The sequence below is a fragment of the Oxyura jamaicensis genome, chromosome 1 (assembly GCF_011077185.1).
Source record: "Oxyura jamaicensis isolate SHBP4307 breed ruddy duck chromosome 1, BPBGC_Ojam_1.0, whole genome shotgun sequence".
NCBI classification, from domain to species: domain Eukaryota; kingdom Metazoa; phylum Chordata; class Aves; order Anseriformes; family Anatidae; genus Oxyura; species Oxyura jamaicensis.
The window spans coordinates 136,878,860-136,892,144 of NC_048893.1; the positions used below are offsets into that span (position 1 = coordinate 136,878,860).

At 42.0% G+C, this 13,285-nt stretch overlaps 3 protein-coding genes across 4 annotated transcripts; 2 read left to right on the forward strand and 1 right to left on the reverse strand.

The window, feature by feature from the left end:
* Window positions 1-1,122: 1,122 nt before the first annotated feature.
* On the forward strand, window positions 1,123-2,996 carry LIPT1 (lipoyltransferase 1). 2 transcript variants are annotated; one of them, XM_035315776.1, is made up of 2 exons: window positions 1,123-1,233; window positions 1,510-2,996. In XM_035315776.1, the coding sequence occupies exon 2, from the start codon at window positions 1,774-1,776 to the stop codon at window positions 2,893-2,895; it is 1,122 nt and encodes a 373-aa protein (XP_035171667.1). In that variant the 5' UTR covers window positions 1,123-1,233; window positions 1,510-1,773; the 3' UTR covers window positions 2,896-2,996. The 2 variants fall into 2 exon arrangements, with proteins under 2 accessions (XP_035171667.1, XP_035171657.1); XM_035315766.1 differs by having other exon boundaries at window positions 1,191-1,238.
* Window positions 2,997-5,912: 2,916 nt separating this feature from the next.
* On the reverse strand, window positions 5,913-10,020 carry MITD1 (microtubule interacting and trafficking domain containing 1). Its single transcript, XM_035315785.1, has 7 exons — window positions 9,724-10,020; window positions 9,346-9,447; window positions 9,076-9,212; window positions 8,910-8,996; window positions 8,139-8,254; window positions 7,740-7,800; window positions 5,913-7,656 (listed from the first exon to the last, which is right to left on the reverse strand). Exons 1-7 carry the CDS (start codon window positions 9,875-9,877, stop codon window positions 7,561-7,563), a joined length of 753 nt encoding a protein of 250 aa, XP_035171676.1. The 5' UTR covers window positions 9,878-10,020; the 3' UTR covers window positions 5,913-7,560.
* On the forward strand, window positions 9,979-12,589 carry MRPL30 (mitochondrial ribosomal protein L30). Its single transcript, XM_035315879.1, has 5 exons — window positions 9,979-10,108; window positions 10,344-10,424; window positions 11,245-11,391; window positions 12,250-12,323; window positions 12,402-12,589. The coding sequence occupies exons 1-5, from the start codon at window positions 10,058-10,060 to the stop codon at window positions 12,532-12,534; spliced, it is 486 nt and encodes a 161-aa protein (XP_035171770.1). The 5' UTR covers window positions 9,979-10,057; the 3' UTR covers window positions 12,535-12,589.
* The last annotated feature ends 696 nt before the right edge of the window (window positions 12,590-13,285 follow it).

Consider the following 13,285-nt stretch of genomic DNA (forward strand, 5'->3'; position numbering starts at 1 on the left):
GTAGCAGTTTCTTACTGATCGCTTGCCCTACTACACCCACACATTTAAGAGTTTTGTAAGTTATGTTCTCGCTGTAAATGCTCCAGTTCTTCAGTGGGAAACAACCCCAAGCTCACGTCTTTAATCTCTCACCTTTTATCTGCCTTTTTTTCTCCTTCACATTTCAGGGAATATAGGTGTCCTAGAAGTGTTTCTTCACTCAGAAGATGAAGTCGATTCAGGCTCCATAATAAGCAATTTTATTAGTAAAGTGAACATACAAAAATCTGGGAATTACATCCCCAAACCCAAATTGCTTCCTCGAATGATTTGTTTCATCTGAATATGGATATCAACTTGGTTTTTCTTCCCAAGTCACTTATTTCTAGAACAAGAAAGAAGAAAAAGTTCCTGCTTGTCACTGTTCTTCTTCAAAGGGAATAGCCTACATTTGTGATTTCTCACAACCCACTCTTCCAACCTTTTTGTCTACAATTCCTTGATGTCTTGGGAGTCCCATTATTGAGGAATGAGAGAGAAAAGCATGCAAGAATACATGCACATCATGAATACACATACATCATATACAACACTTCATGAATACATCAGCAGTCTAAATTTAAATACAGATTATAGGTCTTGTAGAATTATGGCTTGGGTCTCGCAGACTTTAAGAATTCCCCTAATCAGTACAAATCTGAAGACAATCTGGTACATACACTGTAATCATCTAGCCTTTGTTCAATTCCAACTTGCTATCAATTATGCCATCAGCATTTAGCCTCTATATCTTCATGGACACCGTGGATATCTTATCTGAATTTGATAAGCCTCTGTGCATTTGTCACTACTTGTTCAGTCTCCCCTTGAAGACGTGAAAGCTTCTGGCATCCAGAACATCCCGTGGTGAGGAATTAATTGCATAGACTGATCTTGCACAAGCCGTCCACTTTTATATGTTGTGAATCTGCCTCTAGCTGGCATGATCCGAGTGAAGATCAGCACCGGCCTGTTCTGTTTAAAACCACTCAAATACGTACAAACTTTTACTGTATTTCCTCACTGGTGGTAGTGGTTGTTTTAAAGCAGGGCTTTAGCTCAGCCCGCCCCTGCCCGCGGCGCACGCTCCAGCACCTCTAACCCGGGAAGCGGAAGGCGGCGAGGAGGGCGCTGAGGGGCCGCCAACGGCTCTAACGGCTCTAACGGCGCCCTCCTTCCCTGCCCGCCCCGCCGTGAGCAGCGCGGGGCCGGCCGGTGAGGTGTGTGTGGGGGGGGAAAGATGGCGGCGGGGGGGTTGGAGGGGCGTAAGATGGCGGTCGGGGGGGCGCGGGGCTGAGGGCCCCCCCTGACCTTTCGGTGGGGCTCCTCGCTGAGACACCACGCTCGTGTGGTTCTTTTATCAGCTCAGTGAAAAAGTATTCATAAAGCTATACTGCCAGAGCTCAATTTGGCAAAATATGCAAAACACGAGCAAGCATGTATTGAGGGAGAAAATACAATTTGCTTCCACTTGTTCCCTTGGTTTTTCAGGTACCAGAGGTAACCAACTGCAAGAAGCTCCCCTGACAACCCCAGCTTTTGTGTTAAGCGCACGGCAGGGTTGGAACAGCATCATCAGCCTGGGGAGGAGAAGGCTGCCTTGTAACTCGCAGCAGTTTGAGATCATATTTACTTTGGGAAGAGCATGACTGCAGCTAGTAATTCCTTGCCGTTACAACAGCGGGTTGTGCGCTTGCCACCTTCAGCTTTACCAGGCCACTTATTTTTTCCATCTACTGTTTCATTATTAAAAATATGGTACTTCAGTCATCATTCAAGAACTGCCTACAGTTATCCTGCATCCTCAGGACTCCAAAAGCTGGCTTCAGAGACGCAGCTAGTGGAGGATTCATTATCCAGTCAATTTCTAATGATGTTTACCACAATCTAGCAGTGGAAGACTGGATCCACGACCACATGAATTTAGAGAACCGCCCGGTCCTCTTCTTGTGGAGAAATTCCCCAGCTGTGGTAATAGGGAGACATCAGAATCCCTGGCAGGAATGCAATCTCAAGCTAATGAGGCAAAAAAATATAAAATTAGCCCGGAGGAGAAGTGGAGGAGGGACAGTTTACCATGACTTAGGCAATATCAATTTAACTTTCTTCACAACGAGGAAAAAATATGAACGAATGGAAAACTTGAAACTAGTTGTGAAGGCACTGAAAGCCTTGCGGCCACAGTTAAATATCCACGTCACTGACAGGTATGACATCTTGCTAGATAGGCAATACAAAATTTCAGGTACTGCTGCAAAGCTGGGAAGGACAACTGCTTATCACCACTGCACCTTACTGTGTAATGCGGATAAGTTTGTTTTATCTGATGTGCTAAAGAGTCCTTATAAGGGACTTAAAAGCAATGCCACTCCCAGTGTGCCTGCATCAGTGAGAAATCTCTTTGAAGAGGATCCTAGTTTAACTTGTGAGATGCTGCTGGATGCCATTGCTGAAGAATATGCTATACAGCACCAAATCGATCATCGTATCACCTTAATAAACCCAACTGATGAGACTGTGCTTCCTGGAATTAATACTAAATCTAAAGAACTACAAACCTGGGAATGGATTTATGGAAAGACACCAAAGTTCAGCGTTAGCATATGCTTTAACATGGTCTATAAGGATTCAGTTCTTGACGTTAAAGTAGATATGGATGTAAAGCATGGAAGAATTGAAGCCTGTAACATTGAGCTGCCAGAGCAGTGGCTGCCACCAGCACTGTGCAGTGAGCTGGTAAAGAGCCTTTCTGGCAGTAAGTTTTGCCCAAAAGAAATCACTGCCCTATCAAGCACACTACTAAGAACGTGTCCACAAGATGATGAGTTGCACAGCAAGTGGAATCTGTTATGTGAGAATATGACAATGTTAATGTGACTTGCATTTTGAAATTATTAAACTTCTCCTGCTAATTTATTGAAAACAAAATTAAAAGGTTAATTTCTACAAGTTTTTACTCCTCTTTATTAGCTATCAAAGCTGTTTAATCTTGTGCTTTTGCTTAATAGTACCTAATAGCAATTAGATTTCACTCTACCTGTGCTGAAGGTTCCCAAGCTGTAGGATGTAAGCCGCTGTAAGAAGAGGCTGCAGCCCTTTATCACTCCATGCTGACAGACACCATCGCTGCTTAAACCAGGGAGAACGGTGCAGGCATCCCACACTGGTTCTGTGGCAAAGAAGGTAAAATTGGCTGACAGAGTCTGAATGGGGTAGATGGAAAACTGCTGCTGTGCTGATGCACTGGCTTCTTTATCTCCGTCCTTGCAGATAGCAGCTCAAAGGCCATGTCTCAGTCCCTTACATGTGCCTCCTTCCTACCAGGCACAATGATGGGAGTCGCCTCTGCTGATAGGAACACTGGCCAAATGAGGCTGTTACAGAGCTTATGTACTTCCAGGCTATACACCTCCTTCCCCGAATTACCCTTCAGTAGTACTTAAATTGTTCAGCAAAAAAGGTGTAAATTTGCCCTGTTTAGGTACAGGCACATCGAGGTAGATTCCAACTGGGGCACGGCATATAGTACAACCAATTTTCGTAAGTCTTTTTCTAGGTCTTAACCTAGCAAGTCTTGCTAGGGGCAGCAAGACTTGAAAGTGTGATGATCAGAAATGGGGCTGCAGGAAAATCAGAGCACATAAATTGGATCGAGAAGCACCAGTGTCAAGTAGACGAGAAGCAATCTTGACATTAATAGGGCAAGATAAAAAAAGACCAGTCTGGTCTAAAGAAAGTAAAGGAGCAATGATGTTTATGTCCTTCGGGATGTCCTAATTACATTTCTGAGACTGTAGTGTAGGGGAAGAGTCTTTTCCATTCCTCCTCTTTTCCTGCCTCAGTTTCTTATAGTTCTATATTTCTGCTTGTATTTCCAGGAGCAAAATGTTGAATTTGCAGTGCCATGAGTTCAGTGTCACCGTCTCTCCTGACATGCACTGCAGAGATTAGCAATGGTAACTACTTCAGTTAAGAGGCTTAGTCTGCCACCCAACAGCAACAAATCGTAATTGCTCTTGAATTTTTGGCTGACAGCCTACAACAAAGGCAGCTGCCACAGCCTCTGGAGCTTTTTCAGCAGTATTGTCTACGCCAAATGCCAGTGAAAAACTTCCTTGGGGTAGTCCAACTAATCTGGAAGGGATTCCCCCGTACTCTATTACAATTACGTATTTTGGCTCAGTCTATTTTTCCTGGGCAGACTTGCTGTGTCGCCTGATGATCTCTAGCTGACCTAAGTTCAGTATTGTTCCTTGGAAGGCCAGCCAGCTTTATCTATTAATCACTGTCTGATTTCACGAGGCTTAACAGCTCACAAGAGCTGGTTTGTATCAGCCCAACTTGGATTATAACAACTGGTAACAGTTTACAATTCTCTACATTTCTGAGGTTCCCTTTCATGTTTGGAAATTCTTTGGCTATCTTACATCTCCAGGAGTCCACGGAGCATGAACATCCTGGCCCTGGCAGCTGCTGTAAAGGTGCTTGTATCACATGTCCCCTCTGACAGCAGGTATTTCCAGTGACTGCAGAAAAAATGGGCATGTCTCGATTATTCAATGCTGCTTAGGGATCCGCCAGTATTACAGGGAGAGAGCAACAGAAAACACAAACAACCTCCTTAGATTCGTCCTCCTCCTGTAGCAATTCTTAAGGGAGCAAAGGGTTAGTAGGAATTTAGTGTTTTTCTAACTATCATTTAAAATGCTTAATCATTGGTCTTTTCCCTGAGGGTGTCTTGAATTTCTTGTTTGGGATTCTGTTTTTCTTTTGGATGTCTCCTTGTGCTAATCAAAAAAAAAAAAAAAATGCATGGCACTGAAATTAGGGTTCATTAGGCATCTGTGCTCCAAGGTGCTACTCAAGTGCACTGTTTTGTCTAAGTTAAATTCAAAAGAAAACTGTTCAGAGGGATTATTCTTGGTCCAGAAACTCTATTTACCTAAATATCCATGTTTTAGGAGAGAAATCATAGAATCATTAAGGTTGGGAGACCTCCAAGATCTTCTAGACCAACAGAACAACAGAGTCCCTTTTGGGGATGCGCTTGGATTTTACCAGAAATACAATTGCCTTTCTCCTTTTTATTTTACCACAATTACCATTACCTTCACCCTCTTTAAGCTGGTACCGAGAGGCACAGCCCTGACTGCTCGGTCCAGGTGATGACCTGACTATATACACGTGGCATCACAGAAGAACATGGCCTGAAATAAGTAAAACAATTGCAAAACTTGTGCTTTTATATTGCTCTGATAAAACGAATGCTGAAGAGGACAACCGATTTTTGTTTTCCATTTACTGATGCCCATTCCTCTTCCTGCATTGTTCCTACAGACAATGAAAGGAACTATGCAGGGATAAAGGACTTGCAAGTAAAAATTGCAGCACACTGCCAACTAGTATGTCACTGAAGGCTTAGTTGTACATATGCAGATACTTCATATCCACGAGATCTGGAAGGAAATCAATAGCGTCAGCTTCTGATTTCACAATTAGAAAACAGAAAAAGATCTAGCAATGAAGAGAGGGAAAACCAGGGTTGGCTCGTGTGGTATCGGTACCAGACCAAATCATTGCGGCTTACTAGTGGAACAGAGAAGCATGTTATATTACACGATGCAGAAAGCAAAAGTCCTGAGTTGAAAATATCTAAATTTCCAATTAAATACTAAAATTTAAAGTTGATCTAAAATATCAACAGTGGCTTTTCATTTAGCCCCTGTATGTCTGAAATTGCTGGACTAGGTCAAAATAGACAAAGCTTCACATTCAGGGTGCTTAATGTATTCACAGTGAACTTTCTTCCATAAATAGCTGACCTCTGAGGCATTACCTAGCTTCTCGGAGTTGCCCTATGTAATACAGAAAAAAATTTAGACAGATGACTAAAATTACAAATCATAAAAAATAGCCTTTATTCACATTAAAAATCGGTACATATTACACACAAATGCATAAAATGGATGACAGTGACTGGACACATTACCACAGCAGCACGACGGAGAGCTTCTACGGAATGTTTAGGGAGACCAACTGATAGCATACAGCTTCTGTGGCACATGTTACTCTTTTTCTGATTTAACACTGAAAAGTTGAGACATTATTACGCAAAAAGATGAAGAAGACAACTTGAAAACAAGGCAAAGAGCAGCTGTTGACAGCTGTGGAATAGATATGTTGCATCAGAGTTAATAGCAGCATTCAATGACAAAGTAAAAGAGGAATAAAGCAAATTAAAAAAATGATAATGAAATACATGAGGAAAAAGAAACATAGGAAAAAGTTCTAGCAATGTGCAAGAGAAGGAAGACCAGGGCTGCCTCTTGCGGTACTGGTACAGGACCACAGCCCAGGGGCTTAAAACTAGAATAGAGAAACATATTCTATTACAAGGCATAGAAAGCATAAGGCACCTGTCAGTCCTGAGGTTGAAAATTCTTTATGGGACCTGCAAAAGAGGCCACTGCCTGTTCTGCATGTCAGAATGCACATTTTTTCTGGCAACAGTAAAAAAATCTTATTTTAGGACAAGAAGCAGCAGCAGCTCAGGTGATAATTTCTGGTTTCCAGAGGATGAAGGGAAGATAGAATATTTTTTGTCATTTTTTTTCAATTGGCATATTCCTTAGGATCAATATTAATAACAAAGTTTTGGGTATCCAACTTCTAGAATAATTAAAAAATTAATTACTACTTTTTTTTAGGGGACTAAGTAGCAGGGCAATAGCTCATTGCAGTTCAGACTGCAACAGGAGGACAGACATTAAAATGAGAGGAAGATTGGGAGAAGATCGTATGCTTTTCCATGCCTAATGCAAATGGAATAAAAGAACATACATGGATAATAGTGAAAGTAATACAGCTAGAATGTTGCTTGCATCCTTTCCAGCCCCAAATCCATTATGCAGCGAAATGTACAAGAAGACTCTAAAATGTCTACATACTGAACTCTACAATGTTTGCATGCAAGGAGCTTAGAGAACAGAATGCTACATTTGGAGTTACTTGTAGTCCGTAAAATCCGTTTTTAAGGGATTGATTAAAACACAGCGGAACAGTCGTCTTGACTAGGCAATACAACAATCAGATGAAATACGTAGGCTGCTCATCAAAGAGAACACATGGGTTGAAGCGGTGCCTCTGCCACAGAAGTTTGCGAGGTGGTCAATTAAAGATACAAACCCAAAAATTTGCTCAATACAGAGAAAATTAATAGTAAAAATAGAAATGACAGTAAAGAGGCCTTTGAGAGACCGTATTGAGGTATACTCTAAAACCGCTTCTCCATAAGCTCAAATTTAGACATTGACTGTATTCTTAAGATTACAGGATAAATAAGCACAGTGGGTGAACTGCACAATTTTGTTTTCTCAGAGTGGAAAGGCACAAATATTCTTAAACCTATAGATTATAAAAGGAGTGCTGGACAAAATACCTATTATGGATTTGCTTCTGGTGGTGGACAGCTGGACCCAAGTGGTATCTCCTAGTCATGACTGTATTTTTTCTGCTTATAAAAACACTCACTTAAAGCAGTGATCACATTTTCTTTGTATGTTTAGTATGAAAGACGTCCACTGTAGTTTCATGACAAGGTCGCAAGTCAAAGTCACAGTATCCAATGCTGAAACGACCCTACAGAAATTGACAGAATTAACATGGGTAACACAGAGCAAGCAATTCTACAGTGTTAGTTAAAGAGGTCAAAGTATTTTTACCTCTGGTTTCTTAAAATAATCAAGACCCCTTCCGATCTTAATCATCCATCCATTGTTGAATCTGTTTTAAAAATTAACAAATTTGAAAACTGTAAGTGTATGATCACATTGAAAAAAAAGAAAAACAGTTATATTCACATGACTTACAAGCTCCTTCACTGTTATTTCCTAGCATAGCTGATACCTGTATGAACAATGGAACAATGCAAAGCACTCCTCTGTTCAAGAAAAAAACCAAACAGATATCTAATGTTGTGTTCAGTTAGAACATATAAAACTGTGAAGGTGTGGAGAACTAACTTTATCCAGTGAGGGCCAGTGCCTTCCACTTTGCTAACTACAGGGTTATGTAGCAGTTTGACTTTAATTGCCATTCAGTGATTTTTTTATATCACTCACCTAATTTCTCGATCATGTATTGAAGATGAAAATGCAACATTCAGCGTTACTCCGTAATTCCTCAATGATTGTTTTATTTCTTCCAAGCCACTTGTCTGTTGATTCCTCCCACTGCCCTGATAAAAGTAAAAATACCACCTTTTTTTTTTTTTTAAACCCCGCATTCTACTTTTGGTCACCTCTTCCTAAAATTCCCAACAAAACCTTTTTAGTAATAATTTAAACTCAAAGAAAGTCTCTTGGATGAGAGTAGATTTGCATTTTTGCTGACAGGATAAGAAGCAGACAGATTACAGGCACACTCGCTACGGGATGTGGAGGAAGAGCTTGCCCTCAGCCCTTGAGAACTAGATATAGATTACTATAGAATAAATGCAGAGATAGTTTGAAAGATTTTAGCTCATCAAAGCATCTAAAATGACAGCTATATAAGCTGTCTGAAAAGGAAAAAAAATGACATTTTGTTTTTGATGAATTTTCCACAACAAATTTTTTACAAACAGTATCTTTTTCATTTAAGATCTGTCTTACCAAGAATTTGTTAGACCAATCAAATAACTCTGAATGTATGAGATTACTTATATTCAACAATCGCATTTCATTGTTCTCTTAATCTGTGTTTTCTGCTGAAGGCATCAAAGCCTTTCTCTAGCAAGTACGTATAAGTACGAATAAGTTTATATATCAGTTTTATATAAATACATACATTGCGTGTGTTTGTGAGGTGTCACCTGAGAATGGGGAAAAAGAAACCAAGATCTATGCACTTACTTCATCATAGGAAGTGAGGAGGTGGATAGTTTTCACTTTGCACGGCCCCTTAACCAGCATCTCACAGAACCGTAGGAAGTTATACAACTGTAAAAGTTTTGTTTTATTTAGTAACTTGGATTTTTTTAGCTGTTACACGCGTATGCTATGCTGCATATCCACTTGCCTGATGAACGTGCCTAATGTATGGGTCCTCCACCCAAACTTCAGAAACAATCTCGGTCAGATACTCTTGGAAAAGCTTTTCATAGCTGTAACCTGTTGCATTTTCCTCTATCCTGATTTGCTTATGGTATTTGCCATCTGGAAAAAAATATATATATACATAGATGTGTGTGTTTTTTTGGTAAAGACCCCGGCAGAATTCCTATGTTAACCATCTTGCCCACGTTATACTGGACATTTAAAGACGAATGGGTCAGTGTCAGTTCCCCACCTTGTTTCTCTTTCTCAATGTGCTTTTTAATGTCTTCAGCCCTGGTCATGTACTCGGATATTTTCTGCCGGTAACGCTGCTTTTTGGCCTCATCCTTTGTGCCTGCAAAGCCAAACCGCACAGGTGAGTTCCCTCCAGACCTCGGCCACCCGGGCACCGGCTCCTCCCGGCGCGGCTTCGTCCCCTGAGGCGACGGGGGACGGGGATGGCGACGAGGACTGGGACCGGGACCGGGACAGGGACAGGGACCGGCCCTCGGAGCACACACCGACCGCGTCTCCTCAGGACCACGGCGGCTGGCGGTCTCTGAGGGAGGACGCGGGGAAGAGGGGTTTCGCAGCCCCACGTACGGCTTTACTCACAGCCCTCGCCCGGTACCTTTGACCACCTGCAGCAGCAGGTCGATGCCCTCCTGGTAGCACACCAGCGACTCCTGGAAACGAGACGCCAGGTCCAGCTCCACCGCCCGCTTCACCGTCTCCGCCCCGGCCCGCTCCAGCGCCGCGGTGCCATCGCCCCCCGCCCGCGACATGGGCACCACGGCGGGGACCGGGAGGGGACGGGGACGGGGACCGGGCGGGGCACGGCGACCGGCTGCCGGAGAAATAGAAACCGAGGCGGGGGAAGGGGCTGTGCCTCACCCTTGTCCTTCCTCCGCCTCGGAACTCGAGCGCGGAGGTGTCGGTGCCCGGCCGGGGAGCTGCGCCACGAAATGGCGGCCGCGGCGGGGCGCGGCGGCCTGGCGCTAGGAGCTGTGTGGAAGGTGGCCGGGGGTCCCGGGGGGCCGTGGGGGGCCAGTCGGGGTCTCCGCTGGCTGGGAAAGGCCGGGGTACCTCAGTGCCGGGGTACTCTCTTTGCCTTAAGCCGCCGCGAGATGTAGTAAATGCAGGCAGTGTGCCCGCCGAATGTGAATTTAAGCGGCTGTATAATCTGCTGGCGGGTGTTCAGGGCTGTAAGACGACGAATTACATTTTTATTTATTTATATGTTTTGTGTAGGTGCTGGGGAAGAGGACCGAGGGGGTAACGCCCACAGTCTGGGCCCGTCAGATGTTCACCAGGTCGAGAATTCCCAAGGCGGTACGTGCTGCCGTGGTTGGGGGCACTGAGAAGAGACACCAACCTGCTTATTTTGGGGCTTAATTCTGTGCTGTGGCAGATTTCTGGAGACATGGGTAAATGGCTCTAAAACCAAAGAGACTGGAAGCTGGGCTTAACTTGTATCATAGCTTATCTTTCTGCAAGATGCCATCTAGCTTCACTTTTCCTAAAGTCATTCATAAAGCCTGTGGAAAATCTCACCATTCGTAGGCTGAACAGAGGTTCTTCTAAGAGATTCGTGTGGGTGAAATGCTGTTGTGGGGAGCTGGGGGTCAGCCTTTTCTCGCAGATAACTAATGATAGGACTACAGGGAATGACCTCAAGTTGCGCCAGGGAAGGTTCAGGTTGAAAATGAGGAAACATTTCTTCTCAGAAAGAGCAGTCAGGCATTGGGACGGGTTGCCCAGGGAGGTGGTGGAGTCACCGTCCCTGGGGGTGTTCAAGGAAAAGTTGGACGTGGTGCTTAGGGACATGGTTTAGTGGTGACATTAGTGGTAGGGTGATGGTTGGACCAGGTGATCTTGGAGCTCTTTTCTGACATTAATGATTCTATGTTTCTGTGTATCTCCATACAGTTGTATGGCTTAACTTCAGAGTCAATGCATTAATCTGCAAACCATTATAAAAATATGTTTGGTAATGTTATAATGCTAAATTTGAGGTCTTGGTGCACTGACCTTATGAAAAGAAATGTAATCGGAGATGTTAGATATTTACCAGTGCTGAAGAGAGTTATTTTGTTAAGTGTAATAATAATTCATGTATTTAGAAAAACAATCTGTGACACTTTTATTCTAGGTATTTCAACCACAGCCTGGAGATCATGAAAAATATGGAGGTGACCCTGAGCAGCCCCACAAAATCCATGTTGTTACTAGAATAAAAAGTGTAATTGGTCGCCCATATTGGGAAAAGATGATAATACATAATCTTGGACTGGATAAGGTATTGTGGTGATGGTTGTTGTTCATACTTATTATGCACATCAGATATGTAGAGAAACAGGGTAGAATTCAGGTGTCAGTTTTTCTTGTGTGTTTGCCTGTTTTTAAGGACTTAAATTTTTACAGTCACTAAACTTCGATTTCTTTACAGCTACTATAAAGTACAACTGAGAAATGGATTATGTGTGTGAGACCTGAGAGGAACAGTAATGAAAATTACACACGTATTGGGAATTCAGATTATGAGTGTATGGTATTGCTGTTGTTCTTGAGGAGAACTTTACCATAAGAATTCTGCTGAAATAAAAACAGATTCGTAAACACTCAGAACTCAGCTTTCTCTCTGGGTGATGCTAATTAGACATTGCAAGTAGGCAAATAGGCCTCATTTATTACTGAAAAGACTTCCAAATCTAAAAGGTATGATGAATTTTCAAATAGACTTTAAGAGTTTGTGTCAACTTCTTTTTGCAATTTTTCATAGGCCAAATTGCACACTGTGCAAAGATTCATCTAGTCAATGTTATATTATGGAGGAAAAAAATGTTTGATCATTTTAAGTGAAGCAAGTCTCACCTCTAAACTACTGTATTTACATTTACAGTTATTTTGAACAGTTGGAAGAAATTTGTATTAATAATGTGATGGGGATAAAGCTGGAGTTGTCATTTTGCTGGAATCAAGAATTTGATCAAGTTTTGATTTAATGTTTTTGGTATTATCGGAATACATGAATTTTATTTCTCTAAATCTAAATACGCATATGTGGTTTATATCTTTACTGATAGTGTGGAAAGTTCAGTGAACAGAGATTCGTGCTTTAGAAGTGTATTTTTAAAACCTATGCTGTCCTTTATAGGCACATCAACCAAGACTGCACAAAAATATCCCTTCTGTGAATTCCAAACTGAAAGTTGTTAAACATCTGATAAGGTTTGTTAGCTATTTATTTTATTTGGAATACTCCATTCTAGACATAGAACCTTACTAAGCAAACTCTTCTGCCTTTAGGATACAGCCACTGAAACTACCTTATGGGTTGCCAACAGAAGAGGAAATGTCAGACACCTTTCTTACGAGCAAGGGAGAGCTTATCATTAGAAGTCGTCTGAAACCTGTGGAGCAGAAAGAAATTAAGTCATAAGGTGTGCTGTTTGGATTTATGTTCTCTAAAATAAATAAACTAACTCCTGTGTTAAGTGTTTGTGTGTGAAACAGAAGCTGAATTCTTACCACGTCTGGTACAAGTGGCAGGGATGGCGCTGATGATTAAAAGATTTGTGGAAGGGTTACATGTGTACAAATGTAATATTCAGTGTTGCTAACGTTTGCCTGAAATACTAGATGGCTGGGGTTTTTACTTAATGTTTGAACATTTTGGTTAGATTACTGCAGTTTATGGCCAGCCTTTAGAGACCTTTATAAACAAGGTTAGATAAGCAGGAAAGTAAGCAGAATAGATGTAACTAATGATGGTTAGTGCATTTCCCAGCTAATAGTAAAGGTTTACAATGAAGGTGCTAAGAAAAGAACAGGAATTGAAATGGCTTCTGTTCAAAAGTTACTTGAGAACTGACTGGATATCCATTTACAGCTTAATTTATTGAGTCAAGCTTTGTCATTCAGGTATCACACTTGTTTCTTAGCAGTCTCATCTGGTTTCAGGTATATCTTAAAACAGGGACCTGAACTCCCCATTTGAGAGTGACAGAAGGAGTGATTCACATCTTGATAGGTTGTACAATTTGTCTTTCAGGAAACATGCTGTGTCACTGCATACGTATTTCTTGATCCTGAATGTTTAGTAATAATAGCCCAAGAGCTGTAGTCCGTGTGAAAGTTAATGCTTTTCTCATGCTAATATTGCAGACTTAAGAAATCTGGAGACTTTAAAG